The sequence below is a fragment of the Chelonia mydas genome, chromosome 6, assembly GCF_015237465.2.
Source record: "Chelonia mydas isolate rCheMyd1 chromosome 6, rCheMyd1.pri.v2, whole genome shotgun sequence".
Classification (NCBI taxonomy): domain Eukaryota; kingdom Metazoa; phylum Chordata; order Testudines; family Cheloniidae; genus Chelonia; species Chelonia mydas.
Genome location: NC_051246.2, coordinates 87566502 through 87593727, shown reverse-complemented (window position 1 = coordinate 87593727; position 27226 = coordinate 87566502). Strand labels below are relative to the sequence as shown.

The 27226-nt window shown below is 39.7% G+C and overlaps 1 protein-coding gene across 9 annotated transcripts in view; it reads left to right on the top strand.

Moving 5' to 3' along the window:
• The first annotated feature begins 1651 nt into the window (after positions 1-1651).
• RALGAPA1 (Ral GTPase activating protein catalytic subunit alpha 1) overlaps positions 1652-27226 on the top strand; it is a 241989-nt gene continuing 216414 nt past the window's right edge. For 4 of the 9 annotated variants that reach the window (XM_037900615.2, XM_043550007.1, XM_043550008.1 and 1 more), the window contains exons 1-4: positions 1662-2017; positions 23898-24008; positions 24913-24962; positions 26396-26453. In XM_037900615.2, the coding sequence (XP_037756543.1) occupies positions 1912-2017; positions 23898-24008; positions 24913-24962; positions 26396-26453 (325 nt within the window). In that variant the 5' untranslated portion in view covers positions 1662-1911. Of the gene's footprint in view, positions 2018-23897; positions 24009-24912; positions 24963-26395; positions 26454-27226 lie in introns of all 9 variants that reach the window. The other 5 variants (XM_007065253.3, XM_043550012.1, XM_027827625.3 and 2 more) reach the window with 3 other exon arrangements.

Sequence of the window (27226 nt, the reverse complement as noted above, 5' to 3'; positions counted from 1 at the left end):
CCTCCCCCTCAGCCTTAAAGCCTAGGGCATCTTGACCAAACAAGGGGCTGGAAGTCGAGTGCCCTAACCACTAGGCTGCTTGGCCCCCCAAGCCTCCCTGTTACAGTCCCATTCTATTTATTTAAAATTTCTAAAACTATGCCTTCATTTTAGTTACCTAAAAATAAAAGAAAGATAAGGCCTGGCAAATTCTCAAAACAAAAATATTTAAAAAAATTAAGGTTATGGAATTACAAAATGTATTTACTTGTCACACAATTTAGAAAACCAAGCACTTAAAAATAAAGAAATTAATTGTTAAGGATATCATAAATCTTGCACTGTCAGCTGATTGGATAAATTATTCTAATTAAGTATAAAGTAATATATATTTAATTTTAAAGAATCAACCTTCAGAGTTAAAGTTATTGAGTTGTAATGAAATATGTGTTCTTTTATTATACCAGCAACATAATGTTGCCAATTCTCGCAATTTTACCATGAATCTTGCAACAGTTGGTATATTTCATAAAGCTCCAGCTGCTGGGATCACATTATCACCTGAGAACCTCAGCTTTCATTTTAAAAAAAGTAACCTTTTAGCATTCATACTTAAGGTCATGATTTTGGCAGATACATTTTTAGTAAATTTCATGGCAGAGGTGTGGAAAAAAGCCTGTAAGTCACAAAAGTGGCTATGAGAGTCCACCCTGCACTCACACCACAGCAGAGATACATGTACTGCGATGCTCTGTCTAGTTCCCTGCTCTCTGGGCATTGCAACCGAGCACACAAGATCGCACTCAGGTTTGATGTGTCTGTCCCTTTTGCCTCCATCTATGGAGGACGGATAGGCCCTTGCTAGGTCACAACATCTAGAGCGGTGAGCTGAAACCAGACATGCAGGACAGCAACTGCCACTGCAGAGTGAGTGCAGGATAGACTTCTCACAGACTTTATTCAAATTCATATTACCATGAACATCATGACCTCTGTATCAAAATCACAGCTTTACTCACGGTTGCAGAGAAATGCTTGAAAACACGAACACTAAATGCACCAAAAGTCAAATGAAAAGACAAAAAATGGGGGGGAGGGTTACAACTCATTACTTTTAAGTCAGACTTGATGTTGGCAGGTGACATGATTTTTGAATGCCAGGTGTTGGCTATACTGCCAACCTTAACTTTTGGGGACTTTTTAAATATTTGGAATATTGATATTTTCTTTCTCTGGCTATTGTCATTTTGGTGCCCTGAAGGAGACCCAGCACTGAGTCCTTATATCAAATGTCTTCCCTTCCTGCTCCTGCCTGGTAGGTGTAGTGTCAAAAAAACTGATTTTGTTACTGATCATAAGAAGGGTGTGACACAGAGAAGTTTTAGCAAGAAACTGAAACTTTATTTCCTGACTCTCTTGGTGAGGGTTATCCCAGGGCTGGGGTCACTCTCCATTGACGCCAATGCCTGCTGTCACCCCAACCAGCCCACGGCTCCTTCTGCGTCAGCTACTGACCCAGACCAGTCCTGTGCACTACCCTCCCCATGCGCCTCCCCAAATCCCACCCCTTTGCCACCACTCTGGGCGCTGACCCCTAAGGCAGAATTGAACGTTGCGCCTCGACTTGCGTTTCAGTCCCGCTGTGACGTAACGGCGCGGTTGCTACGGGAACACCAGGGGTGTGCCTGACGGCTGTCGTGAAACGACGAGAGTACTGGAGCTGTGTGAGGAGCCCGGGCCCTGCCTCCGCCCTCTTCTGGGGGCACTGACTCCGCGACACTCCCCCTCTCCCGCCGCATCGCACCCGGAGGAGGCGGTGGTGCTGCCGCTGTTTGCTATGTAGGGGGCCTGGTGCGGGCGCATCCGGAGGCCGCTGTCCGCCTCTTGAGCGAAGAGGCCCCCGGCTGCCGGGCCGGGGGGGGGTCCGGCGGGATGTTCTCCAAGAAGCCGCACGGGGATGTGCGGAAATCCATGCAGAAGGTGCTGGACACCCGCAAGGACCCGCTAACCCGCCTTAAGCACCTGCGCGTCCTCATCGGTGAGGCCCAGGGTGGGAGCGAGAGGGGGCCCAGGCGGGGACGGTGCCCCGGCCCGGGGGGCGTGGGGAGCGAGAGGGGGCCCAGGCGGGGACGGTGCCCCGGCCCGGGGGGCGTGGGGAGCGAGAGGGGGCCCAGGCGGGGACGGTGCTCCGGCCCGGGGGGCGTGGGGAGCGAGAGGGGGCCCAGGCGGGGACGGTGCCCCGGCCCGGGGGGCGTGGGGAGCGAGAGGGGGCCCGGCCCCAGTGGGGCAGAGAGGTGGGGTCACTCCGGTCTGGGGTGTGTTGTAGTGTGCCCTGTGCTCGGGGACCCAGGCTTGTGGGCTCCTCCTGATGAGCCCTGCCTGGGTGCTTCCTCCCTCGGCTGGCGGCAGGGCTTCTTGGCCCAGGTTCCTGGTTTAAAGAGAGAGAAAACTTAGAGGCTTGTGTCTGCCCCGCTGCATGAGTGAGGGGGAGAGAGAAGGGGGAGGATGGGCGGTGTTGCCTGTAGGGGGTGGGTGGATCCGCACCCAAAAATAGGAGGGCAGGCCCAGAGCCTCAACCAAACCTCTTCTTTGGCATGACAGTCTACACGGTGTTGATTAAGTGTAAATGACATTAACATTGAGTGTTCCTAAGTAGCTCAGGTCATGGAACATCTGTTTGGAAAAGGGCTTTGCAGGAGTGCCTGAGATTTGATTCCTTTGGTCCTTGAGCATGGCTCTGCCATTTGCTGAGGCAATTTTTGAGGTGGAGTGAAGGGTTAATCAAGTTCATGCCACCTCTTTTTACCCCCCACGAAGCCTGTGTAATATGAAAGACTCCAGTAATGCTGAGTTTTTTGGAAGTTGAAATTTACTGGAAGTTGTGATAAAAAGGGAGAAGTTCATGTGTTTAATTTGTCCTGTGAAAGAAATATATGCTAGATCTGTATAAATACTACAAAATTGTTTGATATCTTTGTTGAATAAAAACTGCTAATGAGCTTTAATGGCATTTGTAACCCCTCATCCATTTTTCACTAATGCTTGTATTAGCAAATTTTGTTCGTAAGAATTTTCACAGTAACAGCATCACAAATATTGGTTAAAATGTATTCATAGGGGGAGGGACAGCTCAGAGGTTTGAGCAGTGGCCTGCTAAACCCAGGGTTGTGAGTTCAATCCTTGAGGGGGCCATTTAGGGATCGGGGCAAAAATTGGGGATTGGTCTTGCTTTGAGCAGGGGGTTGGACTAGATGACCTCCTGAGGTCCCTTCCAACCCTGATATTCTGTGATCTGTGATCATATGTGTATTCATGCTGGACGTGTTCATGTGACCATCCTGAAAGCGCTCTTGGGTTTGGGAGTCCTTCAGTCAGGGAGTGGAATCAGCACTAAGCAGTAGCTTAGTACAAATAGTGAATGATAGGTAATGAATACATGACACAGTAGTCATGGTGATGATAATTTGTTAAAGGTCAGTAGGTTGAAATAACAAATACGTTTGTAAAAATCCAAGTTTGTTCAAGGATACTTGGAGAAGAGAAAAAGTGATTGCTTTCACTGCAAATAGTTAGCTGTGTCCTGTTTTTTCTGCCCAGAAATACCGTAGGTGCAATTGTATTGTCTGTCACTTTCTGTACATGTGATTAGAGCTGGGTCAAGAAGAGTGACCTTGGTGCAACTGCATTTCTTCGTTTTTGGGTAGCAATCCATGCTCCCAGTTGTTCTTATTTGGGGAGTATATAAGTTTCTCAGCTTACAGTTCTAAACTGCTAAGAAAAACGGTTATTGCTATTGGTACTTGTTCCACTAAATGCCAATGCAAGTAACATGTGGCAGCCTTACCGTTTACAGCAGTTATAATTATGCTGTCTCAAAAGAGGATACTACATCCTTGTAATTAACTTCTCTTACTGCTGGGATGGGCTGGAACAGCTATCTCCCCATCCTTGAAATCCATTGAACAGTTCTTACCTGTTTATATTGGACCAGTTGTGGCTTGCATTGTGTATAAATACAGTAAAAGCTGTGTTATCCGGCACTTTATGAGCCAGAAAGCTCTATTAACTGGCATTTCTGATATCTCCCAATACAAATCTTCAGTCTAGTAACTGGGACTAGTATACTGCCCAGGAGGTTATGCATTTGCACATTCTGCCCTCTACTTTTATGCAAAAGAGGCAGAAGACAAGTAACCTCGTCTTCTCCAGCGTTTGAAGAGGTCTGCAATAGGAACCAGCCTCACAAAGGAACAAAATGCAATTCTGAATTTATATTATTTGGTTACCTTTAGTCTGTGTATTGTTTGGTTTGAACTTCCAGTATTTACTTCCACTCCTTTGGAAGTCAGATGTGGTTGATAAGAAACAAGGGCTGCAGCTCTGTTAGGAACATCATCACAGTGTCAAGCTAATTGTCCTTAGTTACTCTGAGGTTTTTGCAATGACTTGAAAACAGATTAAATCTACTGGAGCATGTTTTCCTATGACTTTTCCTCCCCACACTGCATCCTTAGAAACACAGCACCTGCCTGTTCCCTCTGCCACAGTCTTAGGCTATGTCTACACTGCACAGCTTTTACTGACATGGCTGTGTCACTGCCAGCCGTGCCACTAAAAGTCATGCAGTGTAGCTGCAGTTTGTCGGCTCTCCTGCCGCCAAAAACTTCCAGCCGCAAGAAGTGGCGTTTGCGTTGTTGGCAGGAGAGTGCTCCTGCCGACAAAATGCTGTTCACACTGGCGCTTGTCATTGGCAAAACTTTTTTGTCTTTCGGGGTTTTTTTTTTTAAACACCTCTAAAAGACAAAAAATTTGTTGCTCAATTGCCAGTGTAGACATAGCCTTAGAGTGCAGTCCAGTGCATGACTATGTAGACAAAGGCAGGTTGCTGGGTGTGAATCTGTCTTGCATCCTTTCCTTTTTTGCCATGATCTGGCTACAAAATTGTGCCGCCTTGTGGATGTGCTCTCCTACATATCCGTGAATTGGAAAAATGACAGGATTTATTCTGTATGCTCCTATTGGCACCTCCCACATACACACTTGACAATAAAAGAAATGGATTGCTGATGGTCTGTCTGTAACCTTCTGTTCTGTAAGGATTACTCCTTCCCTTCACTCCTTAAAAACATGGTGCAAACACACAGTGCAAGCAAATCTGCTGCTTGTTTACAAGACACCCTGCCTCTTCTCCCATCTTCCTTTCATGATTGGTCTGCAGGACCAAATTTAAAAATATTGGTGCCAGTATCAGATAGATGACTGGTAGCAATAGATAAGGATAACTGTCTGCATTTATTTGGTATACCAGGAGCTGTCCCCTAGTCTGAGCAGTGAAGTATTGTATCTTCCTGTTTACCATCTTCTGTGACTACTCCACCACATTGTAATAGTGGGCACTCTGCCATATGCTCCAGGGGAGCCAACCCAACCGCTCCAGTGTAGTCTCTGGGGAAAGCTTTTCCCAATCTCTGCTCTGTTTTGCTTCCGCTCTATGTGAAGACTGACTTTTGTACCTGTCAGATCACTTCTTTCCCAACCCCTGCATATCAGCAAGTTGTAGCAAAAGGAGAATCCTCTAGCCATTTCACATCCATCAGAGAAGATAAGAGTTTACCTCCCTTCATAAACTTAAAACCCCTTAATGGAGTTGCAAAGTACACTTAAGGTAACCTACTTGGGATCTGAATGTCTGCTGTACACTTAAAGTTTGGTCCAGTAGGTGATTGTGTGACCACAGATCCAAGCCCTGGACAGTCACTGCTTTATTAGAACTCTTTGCATGTGTTGATAAAATAATGGAAAAAGGAGAATCGGCTGACATAACTTGTTTAGGTTTTTCAAAAGGCCTCTGACAAAGTTCCTCATAGGAGGCTACTAAAATAGTGAAGTACAGTAGTCCTGGTAGGAGAGGCAGAGTGCTGGCATGGATCAGAAATAGAAAACAAAGAATAGGAATTGTCAGCTTTCATCATTATAAAGGATTAACAGTTGGGTGCTACAAGTTTCTGTATTAGGACCAGTGTTTAAATATATTTAAAAGCGGAGGAGGCAAGCAATGAGGTGTCAAAACACATAGATGACACAGTATTGTTTATGTTGGTCAAAACCAGAAGAGACGAACTTTGGAAGACCTAACCAAACTAGATGAATGGACCACACAATGACAGATGAAATTTATTGTTGACAAACGCTAAGTAATAGACATTGGAGGGAGTCATTTGAATTAGTTTTACAGCTCAGTTTGTTCTAAAGTAACTGCATCATCTTGAGAACTACCGTGGCATCGTTGTGGACAGCTCAATTGAGACTTCTGCTCACTGTGCAGTAGCAGTCAAAAATGCAAACAGTGTAATGATGCATAAAGAACAGGATGAAGACTAATAGGAAAATATGCCATATAAACAATGATATGCCATCACATTGAGTACAGTGTTCAGTTCTATTAACCCCCATCACAAAAAGACTATAACAGAAGGTAGAAAAGGTTCAAAGATGGGAGATGAAAGTGATTCCGATCTGGAAAACCTCTGCTATGAAGAGAAATTAAAACGATTGAGACTGTTGACTTCAGAGAGGGCCTATAAATACACAAAATAATAAATGACACAGGGAAGGTAAAAATGTCTGTTCACTTTTTCTCATTCTACAAGAACCAGGGGAAATGCACTGAAATTGAAAAGTGGCAAATTCAAAACTGATAAAAGGAAATATTTTTCACACAATCAAGATATGGATATCATTGTGACAAGATTTGTATGGAGGCCAAGAGCTTGGCAGCATCCTAAAAAGAATTTTAAACATTTCTGTGGATAACAATAATATCCAGAATTACAATAGTAAATATATATTTAAAGTAGGAAGGGATAGAAATCCTTAAGTGTTGGGGCATATCAGTCTCTTGGCAGGGGGTTAGGTTGCAATTTTCCCTTGGTCAAGTTTTCCCATAATTGCCTACTGCAGTGTTTTCTTTCTCTGAAGCAGCTGGTACTGGCCACGGTTGGAAACAGGATTCTGGACTAGATAGACCACTAGCTTGATCCAATATGGCAGTTCCTGTGTTCATGTGGAAATTTTTTCTGTAGTCATCAGGAACTTCTGTGTGTGGCATATGCTTTCTTAATGGTATCGCTATATTTCAGCATGATTTTACTGAGCTAGGGTGCTTATCTGTGGCTACCTGATGTATGCTGTTAAAGGCAGTCACATAGTTTTATTTAATGTGAGCCACCTTGGGTTTATATATATATCTTCATCAAATGCATAGAATGGAACATATAGTAAGAAGTGAGCTGTAGCTGATGGAAAGCTTATGCTCAATTAAATTTGTTTGTCTCTAAGGTGCCACAAGTACTCCTTTTCTTTTTGCGGATACAGACTAACACGGCTGCTGCTCTGAAACCTTGGGTTTTTAGGGGACATCCAACTCCACATGCTTTAACACAGCAACCTGAAGCAGGGACATTGCATTGGCCTCATTAGCACTACAAAAATAATTTTCCCTATCTTGATATTTACTTCTTCTTGTCAACTGTTGAGAATAGGCCACTTCCACCTTAATTGAATTGGCCTCGTTAGCACTGACCACCCACTTGGTAAGGCAACTCCCATCGTTTCATGTGCTGTAATATATCTATACTGCTTACTGTATTTTTCACTCCATGCATCTGATGAAGTGAGTTTTAGGCCACGGAAGCTTATGCCCAGATAAATTTGTTAGTCTCTAAGGTGCCACAAGGACTCCTTCTTGTTTTTGCTTTCTCCCTGTGTAGGAGAAAGGAAGTTATTCATATGTAAATACCTCCTAGTGTTATCTCTCATGGCCTGTGTGAAGTGACTTGATTGCTAATGGGCCATGTCTTTGGAGATGAGTTCCATCTGTTGGGGAAGGCTGCTAGTTGTTCAATCCAGGGGCAGCCACTGAGACTGCTTTAACGGGAGGGGCAGAGGTGTGCTTCATGCTCCTTATTATTGAGGTGGGTCTTGCCTTCAGAATAAATAAGGCAATTTTCCAGACTAATGTTGGTGCGGAAAACTTTACAGATGCTAAAATTGGGTTTTATGGTAGTAGTTGGCTGCAACCTTAACAACAGCGAAGCTATCACTTCTCTGCAATATTTCCAGGACTTCCTGCCCCCCCATGATAATTGATAAAAATTGCCATGACTAGTCACAGCATTCTTGATCAAAAGATGCTTTTAGTGAAGTGTGTGTGCACACATACACAAACGATCAACAGTTACAGTGAATGAACTGCAGAAAAAGTTACATAATACTATAATGTAGTGCTAAGGAAAACCAAACTCTAGTGGTCCTTTAAATACTGTACTGGCTGGGGCCCCTATTTTCTGTGGTAATACAAATAATACATGAAAGCTTTTTTTTTTTTTTTTTTTTTTTTTTTTTTTAGAACAAGGGGTTGGGGAAATATTTCAGGTTACACTAATTTAATTTAAATTTAGTTCTGAGGTAGATCATTGACTCTTTCATGAAAGTGAACTTTAACAATGTAGACTTGCTGTGCTGCCATGCAGTCAGTACCTGAACTGATGCTTCCACTTGCTGAAGCAGAAGGCATAAGAAATATTTTTTTTTTTTTAGTCAAGCTGTGTAAATGTGCCAAAAAGTAAATACTCCCTCAAATTTCTGTGAATTCTGTTTGCTTTATGGAATAAGTTAAATAAATGTACATTGTTGTAAACTAGGTCCTTTAAGAATACACAAAATTCTCCTTAAACTAAGATTTTATTTTCTGGTCCTGATAGTTTTATTCCACAGTAAAAATGTAATGGGGAAAGAATAGTTTTTGTTTTTTGCTGAATATTTTGCATCTAATATTTAAAACTAAGACCAACTTAATAGCTGCTAATGTAAACCAATTTAACCCCCCCCACCCTCCGAGCCAAAGTTTTCATTAAAATAAGTTTTAAGACTCCAGTTTGTATGGTTACAAAGAGAACCTTAAAAATTGAATAAATGTAAACAAGTGTTGATTCCTCCTGAGTTTGCTGGTAACCTGAAACAACTTAGGTTTGAGAGCTTTCGGGTACTCTATTTCATCTCAATGGAATGTCAAAATTTAAACCTGATGACAATGTAAATGTCAATGTTCACTATTTTACTGCTGTTCAGTTTACCAAAAACATCCAGCAAATGTGCTTGTTCATCAGTTTTTGGAATGTTGAAGGCTGAACATCCCAGATGTCAAAACCTCCAGCTGCTTTCCCCTGGCAACTTCTATAAAGCAGTAATGAATTTTCCATACAGAAATCTGGTTGCACTCAAATAATCTGTGGCAGCATTAAGAAAGATTAACATAAAGAAACCAAAATGGATCATTTTATATTGGAAGGACTTTTGCATAGATCTTGGGCTCATGCTGTGTAATTTAGGTCTAATGTACCATATAGGATACAGACTTATTTATAGTATGCACAGAGTGGTATACACTTTTGGGCCTGATCCAAAGTCCATTGAAGTCTCTGAGGATGTGTATTTTTTCGCACCCTAATTAAAGGGACACAGGTGTTATATCTTTAACAAAGCCACCCTTCTCCCAACATTTAGTTAAATGTTGGAGTTAAATGGGATTTAAAAAACCCTTCCACCATGTTAACAGTCAAGCATTAAGTGAGCTGGGAAACTTCTTACTGAATGACAATGCTACCTTCCCCCTGTCGTATTTGGAGTGTAGTAATTTAAGCAATATGACTTATCAAATGTTTTGTCTTATTTTAATGTTTTTTGTTAACTTTTATCAGAACCATTAAGTTCTGAGAATTTTCTAATGAACTTCTCCAAATGATTAGTTTCTTTATTTAATTCAAAGAGAACTGTCACTATAAATATTGGTGCCCTGTGCGGTTTACTGTAACCTACTGAAAGGCAGCAAGCAGATTACTGGACTTGAAGTCTGGAATAATATATATATTTTGGTACCATTTACCTTCTTGATCAGATGCGTAGAGGAATTTTGGACACTGAAATGTTTTCCTATTGATTGCACAGATCATTACAAAAATTGCATTTGAAGTCCTGATACTATAAAGTCTCAGTATAAATCTAGCCCTCTGTGAGTTTTCTAGTTATATAGCAGTATCTTTGGGTATCTTTGTTGTTAAGTTGGTATAACCTGCCTTAAAGTGAGAATTTTTTTTGATGTTAGTGTTGCCACATACTTTGCGTTCACCCATAATTTTTCGTTATCTTTAAATAAAGAACTAAATAGTTTTCAACAATAAACAGTCAAAATCATATGTAAAAGAAACTGTGGTTTGATATGTAAGCTTATAATATCTTACAGCATTACATGTATAGCATTTAGTAGCGATAACTCTTTGTAGTGTAAACTCTAGTCCTACATTGATTGTTTCTACCTTACCTTGAATATATACCGTGATTGTAGAGGAGATATTTGGTCTTTTTCTTTTTTTTAAATTTAAAGTTTTGTTAAATGAGTTTTATTGTTCATCATTGAGTCCTCTGTCCTATGCAGAGACTATTATTTTATTTTAAAATAAAATTAAATTACTACTACTACTTAGTAGATAATCTAGTCAACAAAGCAAAATGCATTTAACATGGGAAACTAATAATTCTAAGTAACATAGGTGAACTTCCCTTGATGGTTTTTGGTGACATAGCCCATTAAAATTATATGTAATTTAACTTATCAGTGTGGTATAAAAATCTGTGATTGCACTCTATAATACGTAGAAATTGGGTAAAATGAATAAAAACAAATTACACTAAAACAGTTTAACTTTATTTATAAAAAAAAAAAAAAAAGCTCCCCAAGTTCCTGATCCTATAAACAGGTGTGCATGGATGGGTGGACTCTTTAAGCCTGTGCAGACTTTCACTTATTGGGATGCTTCATAGGTATAAGGAGCTGCCCACGTGACTCCCTTTTACAGGACTAGGTACACAGCAAAAATCATTTTCCTTCACTCTATGCTTCACATCTGTTTCAGGGTCACTGTGTTAAGGTGTTTGAAGCAACAAGTTGTGATTTATCTCACTTTTGATTTATAAACTTAAATTGATATTCTGCGTAACAAATTGTATTTTGTGACATTTGTAGTACTAAGATGTTTTTCTTAACAGGATTGGTATTGTGGATACAAAATTTCTTGCATATTGGTTGAGAGAAAAGATGGTCCAGTGGTCAATGGGTAGTTGCAAATCCTAAATGTCTGAATTCAGGTCCTTCCTTTGCCAGATATCCTGTGTGAGCTTGGGGAACTGGCTTAACAAGACTTCTGAAAAAGACCACAGATTTTGGGCACCTGTTTTTTGGGTGTCCACCATAGGGGGTAATTTTTTTCTGAAAACATTGTGCACCAACCCTCTGAAAATCAAGCCCCTTTAAAGTGTCTGAAGTTAGGTAACTGAAAATGTAGGTATCCAAAATCATCATTAGTCACTTTTTAAAGTCTTGGTTTTAATGTCGGTGTGCCTCAATTTCCCATCTGTAAAATGGGGATAATAGGACATCCATATCTTATAAGGTTGTTGAGGATAAATGCATTTAAAGCTTGAGAGACACTCAGACACTGTGGTAATGGAGGCCATATAAGTACCGTAGATAAATAGGTTTCAGAGTAACAGCCGTGTTAGTCTGTATTCGTAAAAAGAAAAGGAGTACTTGTGGCACCTTAGAGACTAAAGTGAGTTTGTATGTGTGTGTGGGGGGGGGAAAGGGTGAGAAAACCTGGATTTGTGCTGGAAATGGCTCCACTTGATGATCACTTTAGATAAGCTGTTGCCAGCGGGGGAGTGGGGTGGGAGGAAGTTTTGTTTCATGGTCTCTGTGTGTATATAATGTCTTCTGCAGTTTCCACGATATGCTATGCATCCGATGAAGTGAGCTGTAGCTCACGAAAGCTCATGCTCAAATAAACTGGTTAGTCTCTAAGGTGCCACAAGTACTCCTTGTAGATAAATAGGTCACTGACTTGAATGCAACCTGTGTCCATCATAGTGATCAGAAGTTGTTGCCATTTCATGATTGGTATTGTGACTGTAAGGGCTTGGTAATATCAGTGCAGTTTCTAAAGACAAAGTGTCCATAACCCACAAAGCTGTTATCAAATTGCTATTTTGCTTATAGTGTAGGAGACAGAGTGTGTGAACGATCCTCTTGCAACAGTAGATAATCTCCACCAGTGAGCCACATTCCTGTTCAGCAGGGGTGTCTGAGAGAAGCTTGCACTGCCACTGAGTCTGCAGTAGTGATTCTGTGAATCAGTAGAGATCTTAGATGTTCAGGGCTGTCAGTCTAAAAACCCTAAAAATAATGCATTAAAAAGCTAAATGAAATACAAATAATAAATCTTTAAAACACAGAAAGATCCTTCTTTATAATGTCTGACTGCTTTGCTAAATCCAACTTGCATATAAATACAAATGAGAGGTGGGAGGTTCAGTAAGCTAAACTGTATTTAACTGTGCTGGATGATGCGGCTGGATCTTTCAATCTACCTATTATGGGTTTTATATATATTTGAGGATGGAAGCATCAACTTCAGAAATGCATGAAATGCACAAGAAAATTCTCTCTCCCCCTAACAGTTTGAAGTAAACTTAAAAATGGCCGTCTTATATTTACTTGTCTCTGGCCACTATAAAATATTAAGTAGGTAAGTAGATTTCAGGCATTTGGTACCCATTCATGTGGCCATGTAAAATTGCTTTACCAGTGAACAGCCGCCAATGGTGGGTAATGGCTGTCTTCCTTTGGCACCTCTATAATAGGGCTTGTGAAGTACGTGTATCTTTTTTTTTTTTTTAGTGTATTTGTGTGTGTGGAATTCAGTGTATTTCAGGCTCTACTTTTTTTAAAATACACTAACCCTTTGTAGTTCAAAGGGTTTTTTTGTAGTCCTTTTTTTTTTTTTTAAAGTAATGTGACTATCCAATAGTATTTGCATACCAATTGTGGATTTCTTTAATGGTTTACATAACAATTATAATTTTATTTTTTTTCTTTCATTGTATTTCTCCTTGCTTCTTTCTGTCAGGTTAACAAAAATAAGACACTCATTTTGTCATAAAATGAACTTGGAAAATGCTCACCTATTTAACGTTTTTAGTTAAAAAACAAAGACTAACTAATTTTAAAATCTTCTTTCTAATAAATCTAGAAGAACATAAAGACTAGGTTGGAGAAATGTGGGAAAAGTGTTAAGGAAAAGGTGCATATACCATACGCAAGGCATACTAGTGACTAGATGTTACAGGTTCTTACCAATTTTTCTGTTACAAGGTATTTGTTTAAAGTAGAATATTAAAGTAGTATTCTGAAATTTGAGATTCAGCAATTTGAAAAATGTATTTCCAGAGTTAATTATCTGCTTAAGTACTTCATTCTTATGTTTTATGCTATAGCAAGGTGTTAAGTGAACTGTATTTTCGTAATATACACTCAGAATTTTTTAATGATGATGGGAAAGTGAACTTTACTGTGGTAGAGCTATTTTTATACAGTTCAAGCTTTGGCTTTCTAGGCTCTAAATATAGAAGAACTGTACATTATCCCCTTCCTTCCTCTCCCCTGCCCGCCGGGACAAACTTTTCTGACTGAATTACATGGTGCCAGATTTATTTCTGAGAGTTTATTTCCATTAGAGCATAGGTTACCAAGAAAACAAGGAATAAATTGGGTTGTGTTGGAAGTATGTAGCTGCAGATCAAGGATACAGAGATCTATTTGTAAACTAACTTTGTTAGTTAAGATTGAAGGTGTGTTTCATTATAATCCCAATAACATCCACAACCAAGATTACACAGTCTTCGTTAAGAAACAAACTACCTTTTTAAAAATCCAAACACTAAAGTGTCTGGAAATGACCATTGAAGGATTCTGCTCGTTTCCCACTGCTACATAACCTTTTCTTACTCACTGTCACCCTACTCAACTTTCCTCACCCATCGCATCTTTACCCCTTAAAACTTCAAGAAAAATGGTGGTGGAAATCCATTATTAAAGTCCTGTAGAAAGTCACATCTGGCAATTAATATCCAGTAGCTGTTCAGCCTACATAAGATAAGCTGGTGGTCTTGGTGCAGTTCGTAATGAACGGGTGCTCATGTCACAGAAATCCCCACCACAGCTTTCAACTTTGTTATGCCATCTTGGCGAAGAAAACGATTGAGCTTCCATGAGACTGAACTGCCTCTTTTCTCCAAAGGTGGTCAACATCTCTGTGTAGGGTTGAGACATGCTGATGGTGGTACAACATGAGGAAGCTAGGTTATACATTCTAGGAACAAAGAATGCAGGTCATACCGACAGAATGGTGGACTGTATCCTGGAAAGCAGTGACTCTGAAAAGGATTAGAGATCATAGTGGACAAGCAATTCAACATGAGCTCCCAGTGCGATGCAGTGGGGGAAAAAAGGTCTGATGTGGTCTTTGGATGTATAAATGGAAGAGGAAGGAGGTAATTTTACCTTTCTATACAACTCGATGAGACTGATACCGTAATATTGCATCCAGCTCTGGTGTTCACATTTGAAAAAGAATACTGAAAAACTGAAGAGGGTGCAGAGAAAAGCCACAAAAATGATTTGAGGGCGGGAAAAAATTCCTTCCCATGAGAGACTTTGTTTATCAAAAAGAAGATTGAGAGGTGACTTGATCAGTGTATAAGTACCTTCAAGAGAAGAAAGTACCAGGTGCTAACGAGCTGTTTAATCTAGTAGAGAAAAACATAACAAGAATCCATGGGTGGAAGTTAGTCAGACAACCTCAAATTAGAATTAAGGCACAAATCTTTAATAGTGAAGGTGAATAACCACTGAAACAAATACCAAGGAAATTGGTGGATTCTCCATTTCTAATGTCTTCATATCAAGACTGAAAGATATGTCAAACACAAATTATTCAGGAGTAACTGGGTGAAATTCTATGGTGCGTGTCATTCAGGAGGTCAGGCTTAATGATCTTCTAGTCTTGAAGTCTGTGCTGCCATTTCCCATCCTGTACCTGTTTGAAGGATATAGGACTTCTTTCTCCAGGACTGTTGGTGTGATGCATATAATGAGCACCACATTTCCTTTATAAAAATCAGATCTGAGGAGGAAATATTGGTGTGTGTGTGTATATACTTCCCTGTGGCCCCAGATCCGCAACCCATTGCATGTGGGGGGGAGACCCCAATTGACTGTACATACGTGACTTCGTATGGGTTCGGGGAGTCCCCTTGTGCACAACATGTAGCAGGATCAGTGCCAAAAGGAGGTGCACTAGGTTGTTCATCAAAAATTATCCTTTAATGGAGATCCTAAACAATTTTATATTTTAAATAAACCACATGTATACTTCGTACTTTTCTGCTGAGGAAGTTGTTTTAGCAGAAACAACAGAAAACTCTTACTGCTTCCATACAGTAAATATTTTCATGGCATGTACAAGAGAAAGTACTAAAGAAAATATTCTATTCTGATTTGTTTCAATCTGGAGTGATATAATTTCTTGCAGCAACCATTGACTCTTTAATCATTTTATTATTTGAACTCCAGAAAATTTGCCATTGCTAGTGCTGTCAAGTAAAATGTTAGGAGGGAATCAGAATGGAATATTTTCACTGCTGAAAACTGCTATAATGTTCTGTCTACTTAATCTTTCCTTTTCCCCCATATCATATACTTCCAAGTTATGAACTTTCCTAAAATTATTAAGAAGTTCAGATATGTTAGTTGATGATCAATGGTCTAATCAGACTAGGTAGTTACCTAATTGTAATAGTATATCACATCACAGTAACACTGAGTCTCAGCCAATTGGAATCCTGGCTGAGTCAGAAAGTCATGAGGCTCCCAAGCATGAACAGTTGTAAAGAGTTAAGAAATAAAGACATACTGCACCAGTGTAAAACAGGGCTTGTGGTAGTGTGGCTTACCATGGAGTGAGTGCAAGCGCCATTTGGCACCAGTACAATGTGCCTCTGTTAGGGGTTTACGTTGGTGTAGCTACATGGATATAATTATATTACAAATTTCCCTCATCTAGACAAACCTTTAATTTATCTCTTGAAGGCGTAGGAGCGAGGAACAATATTGTCATTGCTAAACATTAAAAAATATGAATGGTTTAAAAACAATGAGATTTTAAAAATCATTACATCACACTTTTTTTGTTTTATCGTTTGGGAAAGCCACCCATTCACAAAGTGTATGTGATCATTCCAGGCTCAAAATGAAACCTTAGTGGACACACACAATGCAGCCTCCCTGCTTATTGACCGGCAGGATTTCCACTTAGTTCCCCATACCTCAGGCTATAGGAAAGGGTGCCTTTCATTCCTCTCCCCAGTTTGACAAGATAGGCAGCTGCTCCATTCCCATTCTCCTTGCATGCTCCCCCAGAGATTCTGCCCCCTACTATCACTTGCCCCTGTATTTTCCTCCCTTTCCCTCAGTCTTACCCATCACATTCTCCCTCTGTTTCCTCATGTGCCCCTTTACTCCATCCAGTCTGTTTCCTGCCACTCATTCCTTGACTCCTCATTGTTTCATGCCCAGTTTCCTAACATTTTCCCCCAGGGTGGATTTGAGTTAAATCAAATTGGTTGATTTAAATCACTAGTCAGGAAGACTCAATTTAATCGTGGATTTTTACATAAAAGTGCATTCTTATTGGTTGTTATAACCTTAACACACATTCTTCACAAGTCAGAGATAGCTGTAGGTGTCATTTTTAGAAGGTACGCACTATACATTTTTTTTTAAAGTGATTTATTTTGAAAACTTTTCAGGTTAGTTTTACAGCTATATCAGAAAATGAATAATTGTTTGGTTATTTCATTTACCAAAGGTAATTGAAGATATTTATGAAGTCATTGGAGGGTGAACTATCTCCAATTCAACAGGTTAATCATTAATATTTGGAGGATTTTCTTGCCATGCTGTATAAGGAGGAGAACATCACCGGACATTTCAGTTGTTTTATTTAACTAAAACAACGTTATGTATTCTGGATTTTTTTCTTCAACAGCAAACATATAATTAACAAAACAAGCATATGAATTTTTGATTTTACTTAAACATTCAAGTTTTGTTTTTTTTTTTTTAAATCAGGTTTGTTTTTGTTAAAATTGTTTGCGTGTTCAACAGCGTGTTCAACATTTCTCTTAAGCCCAGTGTTGAGAACGTTGGCTGTGACAGTGCCATCTATTTTTTCATGATTTTGTTCACTAACAGATTAGGCTAGTTCTTGAAGTAGTACTCAAAACAGTCCACCTACTGAGTTCCATCGCACGTCTTGTGGGAGAGTTAGCTTGGTTCCTCCCACTTTTTTCAGAGCAGCTGCTGCAAAGTGGTTGTTACGGAAGTATTTTGCAATTTCAACAACATTAGCCTTTATTTCTGGAACACTGAAGTCTTTGGCTAAGATGTGCATCAAATGAGCACTGCAACCATATGTTATTAGCTTGGGACTCTCTTCTAATTTTGGATACATTTGCAGCATTGTCTGTGACCTAGCTGCATACTAGACGTTTCATTTCCCCCCCCAGTTTGTTATAGCTTTTACTGATACTTCTTGTACGTATTCTGCTGTGTGCACATTTCCTGATATATCCATTGTTTCTATAAGGAAGACATTCCCTTCTGTTGTCACAGAAGCACATACAACAGGATCATTGTGGACATTGCTCCACCCATCAAGACACAGGTTAACAATTTTACCCTCTAGACCCTTTGCACACTGCTCAATTTCTTGTTCATACACTTTATCCAGCAATTTGCCTGCGACATCTGCTCTGTTGGGTGGACAGTATCCTGGTCTTAATGACTGAACCATGTTACTGAAGTGTGGGTTCTCAATCATACGGAAAGGAGAGTTTGTTGCATAAACAAACTGGGCAATTTTTTCATCAATTACCTGTTTTTATATTCTGCTGGTTCTTATCACAAATTTATCTATGGTTGTTTCTGGATGATAGAGATTTTTTTCTTTTCTTTTTGCTACAGGTGATATACTGTGGCTATGTGACATACATGATGTGACTGAAACACTATCATTGGCAGATAACTGAAACTGTAGAAAATGATGGTGATCTTGGAGGTGGATAGTATTCAGAATCTTGTATGTTGAGGATGGAGTCTCCAAAACAAAATAAGTCAATGCAGTTGTTTAATTATTATTACCATACTGCTCATTTAGTATTACTTATTGCATTCACTGACACTCGGTACTACTTTAAAGGTGAAATTGTAAAAGGAAGATCTGCCTATTTCACCTATTTATTTTTTATCACAACTGCATCTAAAATGATAGTACAATAGAGTAACAACTATATTTTTTGTTCAAACATGAGAATTCAAGAATAGTCTAGAAGGAAGACAGGCAATCCTTAAACACGTATGAAATAAAGAAGTTCACCAACCTGAAGGTTCTGCACGTTCAGACTTGATCCTTTCATTATCTTCAACGCAGCTTCCTCCTGAGAAGGAACACTTCTCATGATGTTGTTTCATTTGGGCAACCAGGCCTTCCATTTCTGTTACAATGTTTGCATTTTGCACGCATGCCTGTCTTTACCCACAGGTAGAGGAACTTCATTAAAATGTTCCCAAACTGGGTCTCTTTTTATGGTCTGCTGCCATTCTAGGTTTTCCTTTCTAGTGAGAATGGTATGGTATATCTAGTGATGAGCTGGCAAAAGCTGAAGAACCGGTTCCTTCAGTCGCTCCGGGTCTTCAGCGGCACTGAAGGACCTGCTGCCGAAGACCCGGAGCGAGTGAAGGACCCGCCGCTGAAGTGCCACCGAAGACCCAGAGCGCCGCTGGGTGAGTTCAGATTAAAAAGGGATTCTCAGGGGAGCCTCCCCAGCCGAGAGCTCAGGCGGGCCGGACAGGATGGTCCCATGGGCTAGAGTTTGCCCACCCCTTTAACAACCGGTTCTAAACCAGCTTCAAAATTTAACAACCGGTTTGTGTGAACTGGTGCAAACCGGCTCCAGCTCACCACTGGGTATATCTCAAATCAATGAAGGCTACGCTCAGACCTCAAGACTTCTGGAATATGCTGCTCAAACAGTTTCACTTTTGTTTCTGCTGCCTCTACCTTCCGTCTCACATTTATCTCCAGATTTCTTCTCCTTGTCCAGATCTATTCTGCCCCCAACAATCTTCTTCACTGAACTGTTTGAAACTTTGCACTTCTAGAAAGAGATAAGGGATTGACTCTGTGTATGCAAATTTGCAGAGGGACAATAGGGTTGAGGACTGTTATTTCTCACCTCTATATATTATGTATTTATTTTATTTAAAAACATTTTTGCTGTTAACAAGCATGTTATCTCTGGAGACACAAATCCACAGTTTGAGAACTGCAAAGCTAAGCGTCTCTGATGGTGTCTTCTAGACTGAGGACTGAGTCCCATTGGGTAGATAGAAAGATTAACCTAAATAATCTATGCAGATGTCTCTGGAACCGCATAAGATTAGGTCCCTAATCCATGAACTATTGAAACTCATTTACAAAACTTTTCTTAAACATTACATGAATATATTGTCTCATACTATAGAATTAAAATTTATAATCCCTATTCCATGATAAGATATCTTTGAGCTATACTGTACCTGTCTTTAGATAGGTTTTTTTTCCTCAAAAACCTTTTTATCAAAAACATCAGATTTAAATAAAAAAATGCAATTAAAAAAAAGTTATTGGTTTTTATCCACCCTGATTTCCCCTCCTGATGCCATCACAGTTCCATTCCTGGTCCCCACATGTGAAATTGTCCCCTCACCCACAACTATTTCACACTTGGGGACAACATATACCTTCAAGTCAGCGGCGCTGCTATGGTACCTGCATGGCCCCACATTATGCCAACATTTGTATGGCTGACTTAGAACAACGCTTCCTCAGCTCTCGTCCCCTAACACCCCTACTCTACTTGTGCTACATTGATGACATCTTCATCGTCTGGACCCATGGAAAAGAAGCCCTTGAGGAATTCCACCATGATTTCAACAATTTCCATCCCATCATCAACCTCAGCCTAGACCAATCCACACAAGTGGTCCATTTCCAGGACACTACTGTGCTAATAAGCGATGGTCACATAAACACCACCCTATACCGGAAACCTACTGACCACTATACTTGCCTACATGCCTCTAGCTTCCATCCAGACCACACCACACGATCCATTGTCTACAGCCAAGCTCTACGATACAACCACATTTGCTCCAATCCCTCAGACAGAGACAAACACCTACAAGATCTCTATCAAGCATTCTTAAAACTATAATACCCACCTGCTGAAGTGAAAAAACAGATTGACAGAGCCAGAAGAGTACCCAGAAGTCACCTACTACAGGACAGGCCCATCAAAGAAAATAACAAAACACCACTAGCTGTCACCTTCAGCCCCCAACTAAAACCTCTCCAGCGCATCATCAAAGATCTACAGCTGATCCTGAAAAGTGATCCATCACTCTCACAGATCTTGGGAGACAGACCAGTCCTTGTTTACAGACAGCCCCCCAACCTGAAGCACATGCTCTCCAGCAACCACACAACAAAAACACTAACCCAGGAACCTATCCTTGCAACAAAGCCCGATGCCAACTCTGTCCACATATTTATTTAAGTGACACCATCATAGGACCTAATCACATTAGCCATGCCAACACAGGCTCGTTCACCTGCACATCTACCAATGTGATATATGCCATCATGTGCCAGCAATGCCCCCTGCCAAGTACCTTGGCCAAACCGGACAGTCTGTACGCAAAAGAATAAATGGACACAAATCTGACATCAGGAATCATAACGTTCAAAAACCGGTAGGAGAACACTTCAGCCTCTCTGGTCACTCAGTAACAGACTTAAAGGTGGCAATTTTGCGACAGAAAAGCTTCACAAGGAGAAACTGATGAGCTTGAATTAATATGCAAACTAGATACCATTAACTTGAGTTTGAATAGAGACTGGGAGTGGCTGGGTCATTACACATATTCAATATATTTCCCCATGTTAAGTATCCTCACACCTGCTTGTCGACTGTCTAAATGGCCTATCTTGATTATCACTACAAAAGTTGTTTGTTTTTTTTTCTCCTGCTGATGATAGCTCCTCTTAATTAGCCTCTTACAGTTGGTATGGCTACTTCCACCTTTTCATGGTGTGTGTATATATATATGTGTGTGTGTGTGTGTATATATATATGTGTGTGTGTGTGTGTGTGTATATATAAAAAATATACACACACATACATATAGTAATCTTACTATATGTTCCATTCTATGCATCCAATGAAGTGGGCTGTAGCCCACGAAATCTTATGCTCAAATAAATTTGTTAGTCTGTAAGGTGCCGCAAGTACTCCTGTTCTTTTTATGTAATAGAATGTTTTTGACTTTTCTGTTTATAAATATTGAAAACTGAAATATGAGCCATATGTATAACTTCATTGAGAAAATACCAAACCAAAATGTGTAGACATTCTAGTGTTCAGTATTACAATTACACGTTAGTATTAAGCCCACTGTAGTCTATTTGTACAACCCCAAATTAATCTACTTATGTACTGCCTGTGTAACCAAAATTTGAATATGCAGCTAAAAGTGTTGTGTTGTGTTAACAAAACCGTTTTTAATATAGAAAATGCCTTAAACTCTGACTACCTAGCTTTTTCTAGTGTGATTAAAACCATGATTTAACCTGGTAAAAATTACCCGTGCCATTCCTGCTCCACACATGATGATTAAAGGGCCACCATCTTCCCTGAGAGCAATCTGGTATTAGCTCCATTGTTGATGATCGGAGATAGTCACTTTGGATAAGAGCAAAACTTTGTACATTTGAAGTTTTGATGTTGAAAAAGATTGAAGAAATCAGATGTTCATGAGAATCCTTTAAAAATAAATGGCAATACTTGGAATGACATTGTGAGAGATGGCAATATTGCAGACTTAGGCGGCAGAAAAAACAATTGGTAACTTTCTGTACTTAAAGCCATCCTCTTTAATTAGTTGTTACTCATTACTGTTGTGATGGGTTCCCCGGGATGCAACCTGGACCTGGGTACCGCTGAGTACTGTCTTACCAGCCTGGGCTCCCTCTCGCACTGTGATTCTGCAGCAGGTACTGCACTTACACAGACATCCACAGACAGGAACATACCCAAATGAGTTACATGAATGCTTTTGCCAGCCACTCATGAACAAATAATAGGTTCCATCCAATTCCCCCAGCCTAGGACCCCAAGGCTCTACTGTCCTGCAGATTTCCCAAGCACTTCAACCAAAACACTGTTCTAGGTAAAAAAATAAAACAGGTTTATTAATTACAGAAAGATTTTCAGTGATTATAAGTAGTAAGCATACAGATAAAAGTTGGTTATCTAAGAAATAAAAGTAAATTCACAATGTGAGGTTCTATAAACTGGACAGGATTTGAATCAAGCAGTGTCTCACCCTGATAGGTAATACGTGCAGGTTACAAATCTTCCATACACAGGCTGGAACTCTCCTTCAGCCTGGGACCACCTTCGCAGTTCTATCTTTGTTCTCCAGACATGTTTTAGGTGTTGAGTTGTGTGGGGAATGAGGACAAGTGATGATGTCACTTCTCTTTTATAAAAACAACGAGGAATCCTTGTGGCACCTTAGAGACTAACAAATTTATTGGGCATAAGCTTTCGTGGGCTATAACCCACTTCGTCAGCTTGCTGGAAAGATCCTTGGTTATGTCTCCATTGTTTATGTGCTATCTCTGAGAAGTCTCAATTGTATATAGTTCTTGGGATAGTCCTTGGGAATGTGGATTCCTATAATGGGCCATCAGCACATCTGGCTCCTCCATTGTTGCACCTAAAAGGCTGGTTGTGGTTGTTCCCAACCTCACGACATATTTTAGTAACACACATATAGCAAAACTTCATAATTTCCCTACAATGATAGCACATACAATCCAACAGGATATTAATGTTCAACAGATCAAGACTTTTAAAATGATACCTTAGAAGGCATACTCTGCACAAAATATATAATAATTCTTTGACCATGGTGAATATGGGGATTCCAGGGTGCTGCTTTGAAGCACAAGCATTTGATATCTGTCATTTACACTTTGTCACTTATAGCTTATCATGCATGCAGGTAGTTGTGATGCCTTTAGATTTAAACAAAAGGATCAGAAGAACAATGGTGTGAGGAGGACTGTAATTAGGAGATTATGGTCAGACTGATAATTAAAAAGAGCTTTATTTAAGGTGGAATGAATGTATAACAATATAGTGAAGTTTGTATACTGACACATTTGGCCCATATAATTTAATGATGTTAATTGTGAAGTATGTGTCTACATTTTGGTTAGTTGTGTAAAGTATTTTATTTAATTTTTTTTTTTTTGGTGCGGGGGAGGGGTGGAAGTACTTGGTGGGTTTCTAGGTACTAGAGCAGTGGTCCCCAACCTTTCTGTGGGAATAGCATATTGCTATTCCCAGAAGGCTGTGGTGGGCGCCGGACACCCCACTGCCGGGTGGTTCTTCGGCAGCAGCATTTAGGCAGCACAGTGTCCTGCAGGTGCACAAAAATGCTCCGGCAGGCGCCATGGCGCTCGCGGGCACTTCTTTGGGGACCACTGTACTAGAGTGACCTGAACTCAAGGAATGCTTAAGATAGAATTGATGTGACACCTTTGATGTCTTGCATGCAAAACAAATTTAAGAAAGAATGGTCATTGTTTGTCTTGCTTAGCCATAAATCTATACTAAGCAATCCGATCCCACCGACTTGAATTTCATTAGCTGGAATTGTAAATGTGCTTTGACTTCTGTGTTGAATGTATTAGTCATCCTAAACACCTTCCGGTATTATTATTAAACATTGATATGACTTGTTGAAGCATAAGGCTAGATAAATGAGAGAGAAAAATAACCTTTTGTTTATGTTTCAGAGAATGCAGAGTCCAATGATCTTAAACAGTTTTTTGACCTACACTTTTCACATATATATTATGTGTTCTTTGAAAATTTTGTGACTATTGAAGTAGGTCTCAAACAAAAAGGTAAGAATTTCAGATGTCTTTCAAATTTGAAATTTCTTTCTCTGCAGCTGTTTATTGACACCTTGAATCAGGGTTGGCTTTGATTGCATCATTTGTGCTCAACTGTTTGGTACCATCTGTGTGGGCTGAGAGATCCAAGGCAGGTTCACCAGTTGGATCATTCTTAGCAAGATACAAAGGGAGAAGCTACTGACACTCAGATGGGGCAAGGAGAGACAAGCTCGCCTGCTAGCCCTTCTAATCTTCATGCAGATTTGAGGAGACTCAAATTTTAAGGCTAGCTGTGTACTTGTAGATTTAAAGAAATAGTTTTTATTTCCCAAAATATACTGCATGTTTTATAAAGTGTGTGGTATAATTTGATCTGGAGAGTGGGCAGGTCAAAAAACGTCACCTTTGTTAAAAAGTTCTTTAATTCTCTCTTGTTGAATGTTATAACTCCATTCTGGAGTTTGCTTTAATATTCTGTGAGAGAAAAATATAAACCAGAACTCAAAACCTTTTCATCTAATAGTGCGGTTTCACATTTTAATCCAATTTAAAAAGTGAAATCTAAGTTTGCTCTGAAACCTAAATAAATTCCACTTACATCTAGGTTTTGTATTGTTATCCCTGCAAAATATTTTGCATTTTATATTTTTAGTGACTACACTAGTCATTAGCTCCATAGTTACAGTTGGTTTCAGGTGTGTTCATCTGTAGACTCTAAATATAATGTCAAAATATAGGGTACTATTTTCAACCAGTCTAACTCCTTGCAATGGAAGGAATGTGAGAAATCTACTTTCTGTGTCTGTAGAAGTATAGATGTTTTGTGTATTTATATTTTTAGTCAATGGGCCCTTAAATGACTTTTCATAATGAAAACTACATAATTTAAGGATTCTTTTTAAATTAAATTTAGGTCACAAGTCTCAGAGGGAAGAATTAGATGCTATACTTTTTATTTTTGAGGTAAGATGTTTTGAATCTTCCAGTATTGTTTTTTGACTCAGATAATTTGCCAGAAAAGTTTTTGAGTTTTAACACAATGGAACTGTAAGATTAGGCTGTTAGAAGTTGGAGCAAACCTGGAGAGAGCAAATCATATAATTTCATGGGGAGGATCAGTGAATATGGTTTTGGTAGGGCCGTTGCCTGCTTCCTTGGATGCAACTACACAGGTTAAACATCAACTGCTCAAAAAATAATGTATTCAGTGTAGTTGTAACTGTGTCAGTTCCAGGATATTAGAGAGACCAGGTGGATGAGGTAATAGCTTTTATAGGACCAACTTCTGTTGGTGAAAGAGAAGCTTTCCAGCCACACACAGCTCTTCAATTCAGGAAAAGGTACTTCCAGCATCACAGCAAAATGCAGAGTTGAGCTGATAGTTTAGGGTAAGTAGTTAACATGTATTGTAAGGGACCATTCAAGGCAGATTGTTATTAACACCTCTGCAGTCATCCCTGGATCCTACACATGCCTAACACAACATGTGGCATACCTCATCCAGTGCACTAAATGCCCCAATAACTATGTGAGTGAAATCAGACAATTGCTATGCTCTCAAATGAACTCTCACAGGATATTTTTGTCTTTTTATCATTTTCCTATCACCTGTGGGTGAACACTTCACAAAGAGGTCAGATATAGAGTGATAGATCAGTCCTCACCCTCCAAGGAAACCTGCACAACACTTTTTCAGAAGACAAGCTTGGGATTAAATTGATCACTCTGCTAGGTACTAAAAATCATGGGCTGAACAGAGACACTATATATGGCTTATTACAACAATCTGTAACCCGCTAACCCTCTCTTTTTGTCCTATGACTGCAGAGGTGTTAACGGACCACTCTACCTTGAATGGTCCCTTTAGACTCTGCTAGCTACTTATGCTAAACAATCTGTTCCACATTGGATTTAGCTATGATGCAGCTTTCCCAGGCTTGAAGAAGAGCTCTGTGTGGCTCAAAAGCTTCTCTCTCTCATCAACAGAAGTTGGTCCAATAAAAGATATTACCTTACCTACCTTGTGTCCCCACAAAGAATGTAATTCAATGGTGAATCAAGCTATTTCTAGCTTGTTATAAACTGGAGGTGGTCAGATATGTGGGAAGACACTATAGAAATACTTGTTCATTTATATAATTACAAAGAAATGCTGCATATGTATATTTAACTTGAATCCTGGATGCAGATAAAAATAATTTTCTAAACATTTGCTTATCTTCTTCCTGCGGGTGGCTGTGTTTTTGGGGTGGGTGGATGCCACAAAAAGACAGCATTATTAATTAAGAAAACGTACATTTTTCTTCTTGATAACGGCTGTTAATCTTTGGTAATTCTCGCATACGTTTTTTAAGTAATAACTGTGTAGTGTGGATTGTTGGCTTTTGCTTTTGTAGAAAATTTTACAGCTTCTTCCAGAAAGGATTCACCAGAGGTGGCAGTTTCATAGTATTGGTGAGTTTGTATTTAAAAAAGAAGTCTTGTTTTTTTTATTATAAGTGGTTTTAAAAAAAAAATCAAACAAGATACTATATAAAGTGTAACTGAGTTCTTTAATGTCTTAAGTTTGACAGTTTTATTTGCGTGATAATATAAAGGAGGGGATAGGGATTACTTAAAGTGGCATAATAAGGAGCAAGGACTTGAAACATCTGCAACTTTTAAAAAAGAAACTTAGTCTCGATGTTCTTAAGCTTCTTAACAATAAGGTAACTGATATTATGAAATGTTTTTTTCTAGAGAGATAGTTAAGGCACTGTGACATTTGGAGATCACTCAGACAAGCAAGGGCTTCTGTCACTGCCTGCCTTGTAACTTTAGGTGCCTTACTGCTATGGCTCAGGACCCTGATACCAGGAGCCAGCACACAAGTATAAAGTCTCACCCTGGCTTCCACCAGAATAGTTACTCCTTTCAAGGTGACCCTTGCAGTTCCGAGTCTCCCCCAAATTAGTCTACCCCAAGTTCTTAACTACCAGACAGCTGCACTTTTCCCATCTGATTCATCATCACCGTCAAATGCACGAAACCTGCCCCCTTCCCCCCCTCGCCCCCAAGACAGCAGCTTGCTTTGGCACACACACTCCACATAGTTCGCACACTGGAGACCTGCTTGGGTTAAAAATAAACAAAACATTTTATTTGATAGAAAAACCATAGATTCAAAGAATAATTGTAAGGGGAAGCAAACGCATACAAGTTACACAGAAGATAAACATAAAGATGCA